The sequence below is a fragment of the Mesoplodon densirostris genome, chromosome 2, assembly GCF_025265405.1.
Source record: "Mesoplodon densirostris isolate mMesDen1 chromosome 2, mMesDen1 primary haplotype, whole genome shotgun sequence".
In the NCBI taxonomy this organism is placed as follows: domain Eukaryota; kingdom Metazoa; phylum Chordata; class Mammalia; order Artiodactyla; family Ziphiidae; genus Mesoplodon; species Mesoplodon densirostris.
In genome coordinates this window covers 6,733,922-6,751,370 of record NC_082662.1, presented here as the reverse complement: position 1 = coordinate 6,751,370, position 17,449 = coordinate 6,733,922, and the positions used below count along the sequence as shown (strand labels likewise).

General features: G+C 52.6%; 1 protein-coding gene across 1 annotated transcript; it reads left to right on the top strand.

The window, feature by feature from the left end:
- Positions 1-338: 338 nt before the first annotated feature.
- Positions 339-14,849, top strand: ENO1 (enolase 1). The gene is made up of 12 exons (XM_060088922.1): positions 339-468; positions 3,126-3,219; positions 5,684-5,779; positions 7,179-7,237; positions 8,924-8,993; positions 9,453-9,586; positions 9,970-10,192; positions 11,337-11,534; positions 12,160-12,361; positions 12,773-12,881; positions 13,134-13,192; positions 14,416-14,849. The coding sequence occupies exons 2-12, from the start codon at positions 3,135-3,137 to the stop codon at positions 14,483-14,485; spliced, it is 1,305 nt and encodes a 434-aa protein (XP_059944905.1). The 5' UTR covers positions 339-468; positions 3,126-3,134; the 3' UTR covers positions 14,486-14,849.
- Positions 14,850-17,449: the final 2,600 nt, after the last annotated feature.

Sequence of the window (17,449 nt, the reverse complement as noted above, 5' to 3'; positions counted from 1 at the left end):
CCCTGAGCCCTCATGCCGGCCGCGCCGCCCCGCCCCTCCCCCGGGGCCCCCAGCACCACAGACTCGGCTCAGCCGCGGGTCCCAGCAGCGGGCGGGAGCGAAGGGGGACGGGGGCTCGCCGGCATCCACACAAAGCCGCGAGGGAGTTGGGGCGCCCAACCCGACCCCGCCCCAACTCCCCGGGACGTCGCCCCCTCTTCCAGTTCCCGACGCCCGCAGTCCCACCCTTCCCTCGGAGGCGAGGGCCCGAGTGACGGCGCGCCGGGCCAATGGCGAGGCAGCGCGGAGGGGGTGGGCTTGAGGGGCGGGAAGTGGGCGGGGTCCCCTCGAGCTGGGCAGGAAGTCCAGGCCGGCGGAGCGGAGACGAGCTCGCGGTACTTGGAACGTCCAGACCTTGAGCTTAAAGCTCTCCCTCGCTGTCCTCAGCACCCTCTGCTTCTCTCTCGTGCGGCGACCTCAGGCGACCGGGTGAGGACTCAAGGAAGGGCTGCCGAGCAAGCGCCCGGGCAGGCGGCGCGTGGGTGCCCCGGGCCCGCGGGCGCTCCTGACCCTCAGACGGCGTGCCCGGGGGTTCGGCGGGGAAGGGGCGGGTCGGCGCGCGCGAGCGGCCTCCCCGGGCCAGCGTCGCGGCCCGAGGCGGGGGCGCGGCGCCCGGTTTCTCCGGAGGGGAAGGTGCAGCTCAGCCTGTGATTACGAGTTAACGGGGCCGCGTCACTGTCCCGGGAAGTTAGAGGTAGAACACGCGGTCACCAGGACAGCAGGCGGTGAGGGTGGAAGGTTTGGCGAGCGCTCCAGGCCTAACCCGCGTGCTCATTAAAGCCAGGCCCTTCCGAGAATGGAGAAAGGGGGCCGGAAAAGGAGAGATGCCCGGGAAGCTGCAGCCCACCCCACCCCTGGCCCCGCGCCCCTGCCTCCCGCTGGTGGCCCTCGGCCTGGCGCCTGAGTGTCCAGCCCGTCGCTGCTCCGGAATGAGCAGGGACTGATCTGCCTTCAGAAGGCACTTGATCTGAAGGGGACTGCAGCAGAGTCGTGGGGTCATTGGAAGCCCTGCAGGCGACCTCGCCCAAGTCGGGCACGAGGCGCTCCCTGCTCCCCGGGCTGGCCACCAACAATCGGCCCCTGATCTGACATTAAAAGGATGTACTTTAGGCTTCCCTGGTGGCGCAGTGGTTGAGAGTCCGCCTGCCGATGCAGGAGACGCGGGTTCGTGCCCCGGTCTGGGAGGATTCCACGTGCCGCGGAGCGGCTGGGCCCGTGATCCTGTGGCCGCTGAGCCTGCGCGTCCGGAGCCTGTGCTCCGCAACGGGAGAGGCCTCAGCAGTGAGAGGCCCGCGTACTGCAATAAAAATTAAAAAAAAACATTTAAAAAAATAAATAAATAAAAGGATGTACTTTAAGGAAATTTCCTGTTCGCTGCTTCCTCTGCAATGTGGTCTTCCCCCTGGGCGGTGTGGGCAGCCGGTTGACCTGCTTCCGGGGCACACCTAGGCCCCGGCTGCCCGGTGTGCTCGTGCTGCCCCTGGTCCGGGCTTCAGTCCCGGCACATAAAAGGCTGTGCAGGCTCCTGGTTAGACCCATCTTCCGCCCTGCCTGTGCTCCCTGCATTTTAATGACTTCGGAGAAAAGTTTTTCTATGTAATTTCAAGATACGTTGAATTTTATTTTCACATCGTGAAATCAGTCGACTGCCTTGTCTTATATCACTAAAATAAAACCAGAAATGAAATCTTACAGCTGTATGATGAGGAAGTGTAATGAACATGTGCTTAAAAGTGCATCTAAAATCTGTGAAGTAAATCAGTGGTGGCATGGCGATGCAGGGGGAGCAGGGACTGGAAATGGCCTCTGGGGACTTTTTTGGGGTGGTCAGTGTTACACGGGTATATGATTTAACCAAAACTCAAAGTTAACTAAAATTTTAAAATTAAAAGATTTTAAACAAATTTGCCTTTTTGAGATAAAAACTAGATACCTTTTTATTGGCTAATGAATAAAACTCCTTTGTTACAAAGAAAAAACAAAGCCACAGAAGTGACTTCAGTATCTAATTTTGAAACTTAAAAAGATGCCAGTTGCTGCTTCAGAACATTCCAGAGAAGATAATGGAGAGGAGCCCAGCTAGATAATGGCTTCCAAACACTGATTTGGTTCCTCTCCTACAAGTTGTTCAATTCGGTTGTTCCTTGGAGAGCCTCGGGGGGGAAAAAGCAAGAAAGGGGCTTTCTTTGAGCTCTTGATATTTGTTCTCTGTAGCTACAAAACCCCCCCTCCCCTTTTTTCTCAAGGTGTTTTCAAAGGAAAGCGCTTCCGTTGGTGTATCCTGGTGCTCAAAGATAGAATCCTTTCTCTAGTTACAGATCACGACATTTCATAATTAAGTTTTTTTAATAGGGTGAAATGCCCATTGAAAACAACACTGACTAGATAATGTTATTTGTGTGCCCTGTCTTGCTAAAGACCCAAATACTGTGAGGCTTGAAAGGCTCAGAAATTGGCAAAGATCACAGCACATAGACCAAGGAGCTCATTCCTGGCCTCCAAACTCAGAATTTCTAACTGATTATCCAACATCGACCGGTTGAGCATTCTCCTGCTACCTCAGGTTTTACTTGATGAACTGTGTTCCCAACTTTTAATTCACTGTTCCACTACAAACCCGATTTTCCTCCTGGTCACCCCCCCCCCGGTTTTTTATTTTAATCCTAGATGAGTTTGCCTGTGGCCTTCATGTCCCCTTGGCCCTGATTTGGTCCCTTTCCCATGGCCCCGTGCCTGCCCTTGTTGGTAATTAATTACAGCCAGTTTCAGACTTTCTCCTCTTCAGGCACTCTGCACGCCATCAACGTGTGAACCTTGCCCGCCAGCACGCGCCGCCGGGCTTTCTTTGCCTGTAGGACAAGACCTGAACTACGAGGGCCTTGCAGAGCTAACCCTACCTACTTTTTAGGAACAATTCCCAGTGCTCTCCAGCAGGCATTTTCTCCCACTCCAGTCAGCCTTCCTACATGCAGTTTTTAGTTTATGCAGACTCTTTCTAGTCTAGGGATCCTCAGAAGTGACCCCTTGCTTAATGAGTTGAGGCTGCATTATGGTTTATGGAAATTATGGACTGTGCTTCCCCACAGAAATTCACCATGTCTATCCTCAAGATCCACGCCAGAGAGATCTTCGACTCTCGTGGGAATCCCACTGTTGAGGTTGATCTCTACACCTCAAAAGGTATGGGCCACCATTTTTTCTAAAGTCCCTAGCACCACACTCCATTTTTTAAAACTTCAAATGACAGAGCCTTAGGCAAGAAAACATCTGTTATGGTAAAAGCCTTTCTTTCTGGTCTGCACATGCTGGTAGGCTGTGGTTCCCCACTGGGGGAAGGTTGGGAGGGTTTTAAGGCAAGAGGTCCTTGTCTTGGTGCTTCTTGGTACGTAGAGCAGAACACAGGTTGGCTGCTAGGTCAGTGAGGTGTGGAAGTAATGTGATAACCTTGTCCCTAAAAGGGCCTATCACTAGTTTGCTTCACAGCTCGCTGTGAACAAATACGTAGATACGGTGTGATAGGATGGATCTTTCTTCCTTGAAAAGGAAAGAGATTAGGGGACTACTCCGTTTCCAGAAATCACTCTTAGACAGAGGATCCGGGACAGTTTTTACTTTGGGGTGTTGGAACATTCCAGAGGCTCATATTTTTACCTGGCTGTAAGTCCCCTTAGGAATAATTTGCCCACATGAGAAAAGAATAGAATGGGAACCCTTAAAAGCTCCCCCATTTTTCTCTTTTACTTTAAGAAAATCTAGTGCTTCCCTAGCCCTGCATTACCTCCAGCAATGTCTCAGCTGTTTTCTAAATGGTTGAAATTGGAAAAGGAGCTTCAGGCAGAATCACCCAGAGGTGCTGAGCACAGACCTGCCAGTCAGAGCTGAGTCATGGTCTGAATCACAGGCCTGGCTGTGGAACCCTTCCCTTCCTGTCCTCCCTTGCCCAGAAAATGAAGGCTCCTCGAGTCGAGATACACTGGGCAGGAGTCTGCCTTTGGTTACTGTTGGGGTGCCCTCAGAACACGATTCCTTCTGGGCATGTGCCTTGTGGCAAATGCTGTGTGTTCTCAGAAGATGGCGAGAATTTCCTTTCAGCTTATGAAACTGGCACACTTAGTCAGAGTGGAACTTTCCACTTGGAAATTAATAGCCTTTGAACAACGAAAAAAGGCCCAAGACACTAGAAGATTGTTGGGAGGGGGAATTTTCTTTGAAACTCTTTAAAATGACTAAAATTCATGTCTTATGACATTTAAATGAATGGAACTTTCTCTTATGTGTCTTAATCCTTTTAAGAAAAGAAAAAAAAACCAGGAAGTCATAAATTTGTTAAGAACCTTTCATCACTTCTTTCTTTCTTACAATTTATTTTTTAGACCAGTTTTGGGTTCACAGCAAAATTGAGTGGAAGGCACAGAGCATTCCTGTCTACCCCGTGTCCCCGCTGTCACCATCCCCACCAGAGCGGTACCTTGGTTACAGTCGAACCCGCGTTGACACATCATCACCCAAAGTCCACAGTTCACCTTAGGGTCACTCTTGCTTTCCTCATTTCTTCACCTGGTCCAGCGCCTGATGGATACAGAGAAAGCTAGGGCCTGTGTTGAGAAGCACGTGTGTCCTGCTGGTCACACAGTCAGTGCGGTGGCACAGGCATGCAGCCAAGTATGACTGCGATACTTGGTTGGGTTTTTCCTCTTAGTTCGTTGCCTTCACATCTCCCGCACCCCCCAGTTCTCGGCATACCTCAGATGGGGAAATCCCTAACGGTTTCAAGGAGATTCAAGAGGCTGCCCACACTTCCTGCTCCCCTAACCCTTCTGCCCCGTGGAACCGGATTTCTGCGGTGCCTTTCTTGGCACTTTCTTGGCACCTTCTCCAAGAAGATTTGCCGGTTTTCTGCTCCACAGTCCAGGCTTAGCCAGGCAGCTGGTTTCTATATCTGCAGGACTGCGCAGTGCATGCTTGATTGGGTTCTAGTGTTATTGTGCTTATTCCTTTACTCTTCCAGTCTGTCCTGTTTTCTGGTTTCCTGTTATGCAGAGAACCCCCAAATAGCATTTCTTGCTCCTTAAGCTGAGGCAGATGAGCTGTAGAGATTCCTCTTGAGCCAGCGCTTTCAAGGCTTGAAAGCTAGCAACCTGATCTCACTTGTCTAAGGGAAGCTTGGCCACGGTGCTCTAGAGCTGGACTGTCTAAAATAGCCCAGTGTTTTCGTGGGTTACTAGCTGCTAGACAACCTTAAATCCCATAGATGGCCTGCATTGTATTTCTTTTAGGCCGCGCTGCTGGGGGTGGTCCACGGCCCAGCTCCGGGGCACCAGTGGGGAGCTTTGAGAGGTGTGGGCTCAGACCTCCCATTTGTTTTGGAATCTGCACTTTAACCCACAGGTGATATGTGTGCACGTTAAAATCTGAGAAGCTCTGCTCTAGACCTTTTTCTTTAGAGAAATTCATCAGCCATGCTCTAGTGTCTGCAGTGCGGAATCATAAAAACGTGACAGGCAGGAGAAGCAGCCCGTCTGAGTCCTCCCATCGTTGGGAGGAAGTAACTGTTTCCTAAGGGCAGCTGCCTCAGTGAGCGGGGAGGGCGGGAGCTATTTCTTAGTCATTAACTGTTTTTCGCCCTCCCTTTCTCAACATCCAGGTCTCTTCAGAGCTGCTGTGCCCAGTGGCGCCTCAACTGGTATCTACGAGGCCCTGGAGCTCCGGGACAATGACAAGACGCGCTACATGGGCAAAGGTAAGGGCCGAACCCAGGCCGGCCTCCCGGCAGCCACAGCCTCCCTCCTGCTCCCCGCGGCTTGCGTTTGAGGGTAGCAGACCTCTGACTCGGCCCAGAGTGTGGGCGCCGCACGTGGAGGAGGGGAGAGCGGGCTGACGGGTCCCAGCACCCCTGACCCCGTAGCTCAGGGCAGGCGCTGTAACACTTACTTCTACTGCGGTTTGTCTCCAGTCTGTGAAGAACTCCTGGTTGGGTCAGGGGATGTGGGAGAAGAAGAAGACAAGTTATCTAGTACTAAGGGGCAGCCTCCCATCCTCTGGGAGGGCTCGGAGGGCCTTCCGGGCCATCAGGCCTCTTCAGGGGTCCGGTCGCGGAGGAGAAGAGCTCCCGAAGGCCTGGCTGGTGGCTCAGCATTGATGGGCTGTCGTTGTCTTTCGGTCTCTGGCAGAGCCACAGCCTCCGCTGGGCTGTATGCAGACGGGCTGGATACTGTGTTGGCAGTGCTCACCTTTCTGCAGATAGAACCTGTGTGGCCAAACTCCAGAAAAGCAGATAGGGCTAGACTGTGCGTTCTCAACGGGGACGGGAGTTGGTTCTGGAGAGGAAGCAGAAACATATCGTGACAGTTCATGGTTCGTGGCCCTCCGAAGGGCCACGTGTGTAGACAGGTGCGGGGCACGTGTGCTGCCAACTCTCCAGGGAGGGCGATTAGGAAAGAGTCCAGAAACGCTGCAGAGGAGGCGGCGAGAGCGAGGTGGGGCTGGGGGCACTGGGCCAGGGTCGCAGCGCCCCACTGTAGGGAGGCAGCTTGTGCAGAGAGCTCTCCCCAGGGACCTTGCTGACGGCCCAGGTGGTACGTGGCTCCAGCAGCGGGACACCGCTGTGCCCTGGCTGTGATGAGGACAAATGCACGGTCCCTGCAGCGTTCTCCCTGTCTTCCTGTTTCCTCTCTTTCTCTCACTCAGCCTCCTTCCCAGCCTGTTCTCCTCTCAGTCTGTCTTTTTTCCTTCTCTGCCCATCTCTACTGGTCAGGTGTCTCCAGACCCGTTAAGTACATTAACGAGTTCCTGGCACCAGCCCTGTGCACACAGGTAATACATGCATTGGGCGTCCTTTAGTCTCTGCAGCTGGCCTGTCCAGTGCATGGTCTTGCCAACTAACCTCCTTCAGACATTCTGGATGGTTGCTCTGTGTGCGGCTCTAACCCTTGGGGGTCCTAGGTAAGAGCACTCAGACTGGGCCAGGAAGCCCTCCGATTCCAGGGGGAGAGGGCGATGGGGATTTGAAGGAGGTCCCATTGAAGGTCTCTGGTGGGCTCTGGATATCTGGGTTGACGTGGTGAGTGGTTCTCTCCAGCAATGCTGCTCAAGCCTGTCTTTCATTAATGTTGGTAATTTGATTTGATTATTCCTTCTAGGTGTCTCAAAGGCTGTTGAGCACATCAATAAAACTATTGCGCCTGCCCTGGTTAGCAAGGTAGGACCTGCCTCCTGATAACTAATGTACATTAATGCTATCAGAGCGCCTCCCAGGCCAGCCCAGGAGGCTTTCCTGTTCATGGAAGAGCTTATTCTGAGAGCTAAAGAAGCCGGTTGGATTCCCTGTCGTGCATGCGAATAACTTCGCCTTTCCTAACCCACCCTCTGCCTGTCCATGTGTCCATGGCTAACAGCGCATGGAATTGGATCCGAGGGACGGGAGGCTCTTAGAGCCTTGATGTTTCCCCACAACCATCTTGACCTTCGGGGAGTTAAAATCCAGATCTTAAGAGCGGCTCTCAGGGGCGTTAAATGTAGTATCCGTGGCGACTGACTCATTTTTCATGAACTGTGGAATTATTTACTGTGTTTTTACACAGCAGAACTCCCATTATATAAAATCCTACTTGGAGCCTCAATGTGTCAAACAGATAAAAGTGGAGCTGCTGTGGGTGAAGTGGGTCTGGGGATCCCACAGCCCAACCTACTCTGCAGCTTGGTCTCGTTTATCCTCCCTCCAGCCCCGCTCTCCGTAACTATGGCCCTTTCTCGGGTCCAAACCCAGCCTCGGCCTGTGTGTCCTCCTTGGTATGGCCCCTCTCCCAGCTCCACCCTGCACGCCGGTGGCAAGCGGCTTCTCTGCTGATCCTCTCCCCAGCTTGCCTGCTGTGGCCTGGCCCCCGTGGCTGGCTGTAATGGGTCCCCAGGCGGAGGTTTCAGCACTGCCCCGCCACGCACACACCTTCCGTCCCGGCCTCCGGGGGCCTCCACACAGCGCTCTTCTTTGTGCCTCAGCGCCCTCACCTGGCCTGACGGACAGCGAGCAGGGCTTTCATGACATTTTCCTTTACTTGGGAGAGACAAACTTCAGTCTAACTCTTGGTGCGGGTTGGCCTCAAGCCATCTGCTGGGGTGGCTTCTAACTTTACCCAAAGATGCCTTGTCACGAAAGCCAAAGATGCCCAATTGTTAACGTGGAATGATGGACTTACAGATTCTGGTTTTCTTTCATATTTTAGCTTTTATATAAGAAACATTATAAATAATGTGCTGGTATCATTCACGTATGGAGTTTTTAAAGTAATGCCGACTTTTATTACATTACTTTGAGCCAGTTCTTAAGACACCAGTTTTACTTATACTCTTGCCAAAACCAGCCATTTTCATCAGTCGTCAAACATTTTGCTAAATGATTGTGGACTGTGTACAAAACTCGTATCTCCCATCAGATGATGGAGTTTGCTGTCACTGAGGGCAGCTGAGTGACGGCAGAAACTGACTTTGCTGGTGAAGAACAATGAATTCTGTTATTTGCCGCCCAAAAAGTCACACTGCTTTGGAGTAATTCCTTCTTGAGCCTGAACCAGACGATTCTGCCTCACGTGTAACGTGACCTCGGACCCCCTCGGTAGACTCCCCTTTATGACATGAGGACCATGCGTTGTCGGATCCCTCGTGCTTGGAGAAGTGCCTGATGCTCTTAAAGCAAGTGAAGGGCATTCTTCTGTCTCCCCCTTTTCTCTTGGCATTCCCCCCTTTTTTTGCCTGCCAGACGCATGGGTAACACAGAACTGATCTGGGCTTCGCACGTTCCCAGGGTTGATGGCTCTGTGACGGAGGGCACAGGGCATGCAGGTGGAGGCCCCACGCCCTCCCAAGCAGCTTACCCTCCCTCTCCCTGTAGAAACTGAGCGTCGTGGAGCAGCAGAAGATCGACAAGCTGATGATAGAGATGGATGGCACGGAAAATAAATGTGAGTGGCCTGAGGTGGGGTCCTTGCCAGGGAGGTTGTGGCTTCTCCTGAAGACCCTTGAAGTCCTTTGGGGAGAGGTCATGTCGTCCCTAACGATGAATTACGCAACTGTCTGCGGTCCTCCCCTAACTCGAATAAATCACATTTTTAAACATCAGGAGCGTAGCCAGATGACAGCAGCAGGCATGTAGGGTTGCTCAGAAGAGGCTCGTGCTTTAAATAATCAAGCAATTTACGGAATTTTCCAGAGTCCCATGGACCAAAGAAAGGGCTTTCTCTTTGGGGGAAAAAGCAGCCTACGTGGAAGGCTATTGCATTTCTGGTGTGAATATGCAAAGGAGATAGAAACGAAAAGGTTCTGAATACAATCCAGGGTGCACACAGTGGTGCAGGTGGGGAGGCCAGCAGGAGGAAGGCTGGTGAGTAAGAAATCCCTTAACATAACCTGTTCTGTTCTAGCCAAGTTTGGTGCGAACGCCATCCTGGGCGTGTCCCTGGCTGTGTGCAAGGCTGGCGCCGTTGAGAAGGGGGTGCCCCTGTACCGCCACATTGCCGACTTGGCTGGCAATGCCGAGGTCATCCTGCCAGTTCCGGTGAGTGGCGAGTGTTTGCTTTCTCTTGGGGTCCCGAGACCTCCCGCCTCTTGACCTCATCCACGTGTGACTGTCCAGCACACGGGTAGGAGCAGGCTCTGGGGGTCTCGGCTGCAAATAACTCCGCCGCCGCCAGCTAAGAGTGACCCTGAGCAGGTGACTCGGCCGCCCTGCACACATCTCCTTAGTTGTCGATGGGAGATGAAGATTGTACCTGCCTTGTCGGGTTGTGTGCGCTTGTGGTGGTAGTGACCGCAGTGCAGAGACCTTGTGGCTTCAGAGCCGCACGGGCCCCACGTGGGAGCCATGCACCTGGGTGTCGTGGGGCTGCTGAGGGGCGGGACCCCCCGGGCCTGGAGCTGTACTTGTCTCTCTCCCCACAGGCTTTCAACGTCATCAACGGGGGTTCTCACGCTGGCAACAAGCTGGCCATGCAGGAGTTCATGATCCTCCCCATTGGGGCCGAAAACTTCCGGGAGGCCATGCGCATCGGAGCGGAGGTATACCACAACCTGAAGAATGTGATCAAGGAGAAATACGGGAAAGACGCCACCAACGTGGGAGACGAAGGCGGGTTTGCTCCCAACATCCTGGAGAACAAAGAAGGTATGCTCTGGAAGAAGCCCCTGGATCTCTGAGCACCGCCCCCAGCGTCTGCCAGCCTTCCACGCCTGCCCTCAGGGGCGCTGCTCTTTCCACCGTTCGTTCATTAAGTAGCAAAATGCAAAACCCTGCAGACATGGGAGCTAGCGCTTCATTTTTTTTTGAAAAACAAATCACGAGAAATTTTCTTATTAATTCGACTTCTGAACGGCCTGATGATTTGCTTAAACTGGGCTGACGGTGGGGGTAGGGAGGAGGTTTGTTTTCCTGCTGTCGTCCCTGCTCCCCCAGCGATGGCAAAGGTTTGCAGCCTGCTCCGTGTTCAAGGATGCTGGATGTGATGAGGACTGCTGTCAGTAACCGTCTCGGGTCATTCAGCCGTCGTAATGCTGCACAGGCTTTATTTAGCTTTGAATCCTTAGGCACAGGATTAAATGTGAGAGTTGAGTAGAGAATACAGAAGTCCTAGGAAAAGAATTCATGGGTGAATTTTTGGTTTAGAAGAAAAAGTAGGGTTCCAAGCATATTTCATTGCCTTCAAGGACGGCTAGTGAAAGAAAATGTCCATCCGGCTCGTTGGGTCGGTCATACAAATTGCTGACGTTCGGCTATTTTAACCTATAAAAAGTGGCCCTTCACGCAATTTGAATCTTGGGGGTCTTGGGGACACTGGAACAGGAGCCAGTGTCTGTCAGTTTCCCTACTGGCAGCGCTGCTGAGCGAGGCCGGCCCTGAGCCTGGGCCGGACAGCAGAGCTGGAGCGGGGGCCTCACTGTGCGGGCTCCCCGTTCACTGGGCTCCCTCTTGGATCTCAGCCTTGGCTCTATTTAAAGCCAGTTCTGCGGGACAGCTGATCGCAGCTGGTCACTGTATCTTGGCCGGCACAGCTGTTCTTTGGTGCTAAATTTGGGAGCATTTGTCAGTGAAAAAGCCTCTCAGAGTCCATTTCCAACTTGGCCATGCACTACTGGCCCTGACCAATGGTTTCTTGCCCCAGAGCAGAAAAGACTAACTGGAATCTTTGAAACTGGTGCTTGGGGCCAGAGCACCTCTTCCTCTTCCCTTACGGTTCCCATTTGGCAGAGTTAAAGGGGAGTTTTATCTCCATCCTCCTGGTTTCCAAACGCTCACCGCCATCTCTTTCCAGCCCTGGAGCTGCTGAAGAACGCCATCGGCAAGGCCGGCTACACCGATAAGGTCGTCATTGGCATGGACGTGGCTGCTTCTGAGTTCTTCAGGTCGGGCAAGTATGACCTGGACTTCAAGTCACCCGACGACCCCAGCAGGTACATCACACCCGACGAGCTGGCCAACCTGTACAAGTCCTTCGTCAGGGACTACCCAGGTGAGTGCTCCCGGGGCGGCTGCAGGTGTGCAGGGGGGTGGAGCCTTCACTGGGGTGCCTGGTGCAGCAGAGCGGGCGGCCGGCCAGCCGCAGTGCAGTGTGGTCGCCTCCTGTCACTGTCCTCCTGTCCTGCAACAGCCTCCTGCGCAAACGTCCTGGCTCCACTGACAGTGAGGAAAGGAGCCTTGAGAGCCAGGAGCCCTGGGCGCTCCTGGGCTCTGCGTCACCTGATGCACACAGGAGAGGGGACACGGGCACAGAGGGGGTTAGAACTTGCCCAGGGGCACACGGCAAATGGGGGAGCAGGTGTTCAGACCAGGAAGCGTCTGACGTTCAGTAACTTGGTGGAAGCGGAGCCAAGACACAAAGCCCGGTCTTCACCCCTCTGGGGCCACAGCTCTGTTTTTACTCTCGGTGGTGCTAACTTCAAACCGCCCTGGGCCGCAAATTTCCCACTTAACAACAGCGGGGCTGCAGGATTGCAGGTGACTGCAGTCCCTGTCCTGGGAGGGGGTTGGGAGACCAGGTGAGTCAGGAGGGAGGGCGGGAGGGGGCCCTGGGGTGCGGCGGGTCAGCAGCCTGGGGGGCCACGCTGATGGAACACGCTCTGCCCTGCTCTGCTCAGTGGTGTCCATCGAGGACCCCTTCGACCAGGATGACTGGGAAGCTTGGCAGAAGTTCACTGCCAGCGCGGGAATCCAGGTGGTGGGGGACGACCTCACCGTGACCAACCCCAAGCGGATTTCCAAGGCCGTGAGCGAGAAATCGTGCAACTGCCTGCTGCTCAAAGTCAACCAGATCGGCTCCGTGACCGAGTCCCTGCAGGCGTAAGTGCCCTTGCGTGGAGGGAGGGGCCCTCCTGACTGGAGCTCCTGGTGGCGTTTAAAGTAAGCTTTGGCCCCTAGGGGATCAGGGTGTTGGGCAGTTGTGTTCTGATCCTGACCACTTGGCGGCCCTACCCTCCTGATTTAATGTCACACGGAGAACGTTAGTCAGGAGACACACGTCTCTCTCCCTCGAGGAGGCAGAACCCAGTTTTTCAAACGTGACTAGAGGGTGGAGAAAGGTCCTCGGGCCCTTCAGAGGAGGGCGAGGGTTACTGTCTTCCCCAGCAGTTGGGAGCTCAGGGCTGCCCCTGGCCCCCCACTGGGAGCGGTGAGTCATGGCCTCAGGAGGCCAGAAGGGGCCACAGTGCCCAGGTAGTGGAGCCATGCCGTCGGGTTGTCCCTGGCTTCTAGGTGCAAGCTGGCCCAGTCCAATGGGTGGGGCGTCATGGTGTCGCATCGATCCGGGGAGACTGAAGACACCTTCATCGCCGACCTGGTGGTGGGACTGTGCACTGGGCAGGTAAAGAGCTCCCTGGGGTGAAGGGTGCTCCCTGCTGCTCTCTCTGACCTCGACTTCCTGAGCACAGACGGAGGGGGGGGCAGGGGGGAGAATGGGGTCCTGGGTGCCCCTTTTATCCCCTCCTTCCTAGGGCCAGGGATCCTCTTTAAGAAATTGCTGGCTCTCTGCCATGGCACCCTCCCCTTGCCCAAAATGCCCATGAAGATTCAGTGTCCACTGTAAGCAACTGTGGCCTTTCTTTTCTCCTTCCAGATCAAGACTGGTGCACCGTGCCGATCCGAGCGCTTGGCCAAGTACAATCAGATCCTCAGGTAAAGAGTCTGCCTTCGCTGCGTGTGTGGGCTTGCTTGGTCTCCAGGAGGAGCCCCTGGCCCTGTGGGGTGGGTACAAGGGTTGGGGCCTGATACGTTAGTTTGGGACGGTTGGGTGCCTGGCAGCGTTGGCCCGGAGCGGGGCCTGCTGCACACGATGCTGCCATCTTCTGGTGAGAGAGGGAACTGGCTCCCCTTTAGACAACTGAATCAGAAGTTGGGGAGCTACAGGGAAGCCTTAGTGATGCTCTCATTTTACACCCTTGTTTTGTGGACAAAGATACCAGAGCTCACAGAGAGGAAGAAAAATTGCCAAAGGGCACACAGCAGGGTTTCCACTGTTCATCGCCTTCTGCCGTTCTGGTCCTTTCCCTTTTTGTCTCAGTGTGTCCTTGGGAAGCACCTATAAACACAGGGAGACCTGCCCTTTGTTATTTTATTCCAGTCTTGAAGGGAAAAGAAACTCCCATTTTATAAGTTCTCCCACCTTACCCCATCTTTAAAACTTTATCCTGGACAATTTCAAGTATATAAAAAAGATCAGTGAACAGTAGAATGTATACTGCCTTCCCCATTACCCGGATACACCAGCTGTCTGTATTCCTCCATGTTTTGTCTCTTTATACCCTTTTTTCCTGGAGAATTTTAAAGCGAATTCCAGACATCTTATGATTTCACTTGTATATATTTCTTTCAGATAAAGACTTATTTTTGTTTTTTATCATAACCACTGTACAGTGATGATGCCCACGATTAGTGGTAATAGCAATACCCCCCCCCTTTTTTTGATATCAGGATCCAAACAGAGTTCACACTAATGAGTGCCCCCTCCTTATTTCCCTGTGCCATTTGTTGCAGAAACTGGGTTATCCTTTCATTGAAAAAACATTTTCTTAAATATTCTAAGAAGTAGCAATCCTACCATTTCTTCTCCTTTGTCCTTCAGAAACATTGGGGGGAAGAGAAGGCAGGCGAAGGGGCGGCCAGTGGACAACTTGTTGGGTGAATTGGGTGGACGGAGAGAGCCGAATGCTCTTCTATTCCTGGCATCTCCAAGAAGCTCAAATTTAGGGGAATAGTTGGACAGACTGGGCGATGGTTGGGTCCCCAACTTCCTGGCAGGAAATGTGTCTTTGACCACTTCTCTGGGTGGGAAAACTTACTGCATTGAGGTGTGACTTCTCTCTTTCCCTCCCTGTCTCTCTATCTTTCTGCTTCCTAAGAATTGAAGAGGAACTGGGCAGCAAGGCCAAGTTTGCCGGCAGGAACTTCAGAAACCCCCTCGCCAAGTAAGCTGTGGGCGGGTGAGCCCTGCGGTCACTCGTCGGCTAATTAGACCTGCTCCTGATGTCAACTGGGCAGCTCAAGGCCCCCGCCGGTGCTCTGAGGGGCCTCTGATAGTTAACTGCCCTCTCCCCTTCCTGTGACGTTCTCACTGCTTCCTTAGACCCACTGCAGAAGCCAAGCTTGACCATCTGGAACCCTGCTGGAAACCCTAGCTCTCTAATCATAGAATTGGCCCAAATCATTGTTTTTCTCACCTCGCTTCCACCACGTGTCTGGAGCCATGTGTATCTGCATTGTAACCTCCGAGGTGTCCACAGGCAAGATCCCCCGTGGTTTTGTGTGCAAAATAAAAAGGCCTCAGTGACCCATAGGGATGCTGTGTGTGTGTATGAAGTGGTCCGTCCGTCTGCCTGTCCTCACGTCTTGAGTATTCATGGAGCACCTCTACAAGAGCTGAGGCTTTGTGTCATGACAGAAGGGGAGGAGGAGTTTGTGCAGGACGCCTCGTAAGCCCTGGGGAAGGACAGGTTTGGGAAGAGGTGGGAGATGGGGCAGCCCGTGCCCTTCCGTGGCAGCTCGGGCAGCGCCCGGACCGGAGGCCCGACTTCAGAATCAGACATGTTCATTTGGGAGAAAAGACAAATGCGGAGCTCTCGCAGGTTACCTCAAGGACAGCAGCTTCCAGGTCACACCATGAGTCCAAACCAGAGGGAAGCTGAGCATCCTGGGCAGGCTGGGGGGCAGGTTCTCCATCCTTAGGGGAAACTGGTAAAAGAATGGTTAGAGGTAGCTCTGGGGCGGTAGGAGGGCATCCAGAGGGTCTTGGAGAACCTATTTAGATACGTTAAAATTTAATTTTGGGACTTCCCTGATGGTCCCGTGGTTAAGACTCCACACCCCAAATGCAAGGGGCATGGGTTCGATCCCTGATCTGGGAACTAAAATCCCGCATGCTGCACAGCATGGCCTAAAAAATTGAAAGAAAAAATTTTTTAATTTAATTTCTTTCCTCATTTTCACTAACCTGATTTCAAGTGCTCAGAAGCTCCACGTGGCTGATGCCCACTGAGTTGGGTACCACGGGTGTGAAGCATTAGCACTGCAGAAAGCACCATTCTAGAGAAATGACTAAGCACCAGTGAGACATGAAATAACTATGGTTGCTCTGAATTGTGTTATAATACCTGACAAGGCCCCCCAGTGGACATTGTTGTTATTGCTCATCTGTATCAGGGTTTAACCCAAGAAGCAGAGCCAGTAGAAGGTACATATATTAAGGGATTTATCACAAGGAATTGGCTTCTGTGATTGTGGCTAAGCTAATCCACAATCCAAAGGGCAGCCAGTCAGAAGGGAGGGTGACCAGGACACAGGTGAAATTTCTCTTGGGTCAGCCCTACTTGTAAGACCTTTCCCCTGATTCAGGCCCACCTAGATCATCCAAGATCATTCCTTGTTCAAAGTCAGCAGATAAGTGGTTTTAATTATGCCTGCAGAATAGCTTCACAGTAATACCTAGATTAGTATTTGACTAAAACAGTAGGACTCGAGTCATGTCACAAAGCCACCACCCCTTTTGAACTTGGCAACTACACACATACGTCTTAAACCATAATCTCCAAATAATGACAAAACCCTTCCTCACCTAACGTGGTACAGCTCTCCTGTGTACAGCCAAAATCACTCACCTGTCCCAGCTTTGTATGATTGGTATCCATCTAAAAAACTGACTCTGCAAGGAAGTAAGTTGAACTCGGCCTGACAGTCTCACTAGAATGTTTGTTCATCCAAACTTTAAAGCAGCAAGTTAGCATTAGTGTCTTTAAACTTGGTTTCATGTCAACATTTCCTGACACTTTTATTTTAAAACAATGACTGGCAGTTAAACGCATTTATCACTCTTGGGTTAAAGGGCAAGGAGCGCTTTCAGATCTGCTCCACCCGGAAGGAAGGCTGCTGGGGCCTCCCTGGCCCTGGGGACACTGAGCGTCTGGGGAGGATGGTTGAGAGCTCTGACCCAGCAGAGACGAGCACGAAGCATGTTCCTGATGCGGATGGGCAGGAGTAGGCCAGGAGGTATTGCAGACCATTGGCCTCTTCCTGTGGGCCCTGTCTGAAGCAGGACAGGCAACGTTAATTCTGAGTTTCCAGAAAGCCACTCTTGGGCTTTAAGATGACCTATGATGTTAAACATTTCTCTGGATCACAACTGCAGGAAGTTAAAGTGTTTTTAAAGTAAATATCTTTGGTAGTAGTCTCTGCACTTGCATTATGTGTTTTTAAATTTTAACCTCATAATACAAATACTTTCCCGCAAAATATTTACTTTTCATCTGTGGTTGTCTTCCAACTTCCAGATTCCTGCAACATTAGAACAAAAATCAACTGAAAGGTTGAAAGTGTAGTTTGCAAACCTGGCCATACATTGGAATCACCTCGGAAGTCTTTAAGTCTCCCATTGCATACTAAGTAAATCAGAACCTCAGAGTAGAAACCAGAGACTCAGTATTAAAAGTTTCCCAGCTGACTCCAATGTGCAACTCAGCTTGAGAAGCACTAGAGTACAGGAGATGGATTGCAGGATTGGTGATGACCAGGCCGGCATAGAATGCCAGGCTTCCCCTGAAAAAAAAACCCGCCCACCCTGGTAATTTTATTTTTGTTGAATGCAGCTGAGGCCGGAAGATGGCGTCCAAAGGCAGTCAACTCAGGCCACAGAGCTGCTAGCCGTGCCGTTTGCAGGGAGGGAGCCCGGACAGGAGCCTGGCTCTTGACTAGGAATTCTGTGTCCAGTCAGCTCTCCTCCCAGCAGTGGAGATCCTGCTCGCCATGGCACCCCAAGCTCAGGCAGTGCAGTGGCTGAGAGCGCAGCAGGAGCTGGACCACCTAGGTTTGGATTCTGGCCCTCCCACTGAACAACTGAACAAATCTGTACGATGAGGCTAATACTCCAATAGTACTACCTCATGG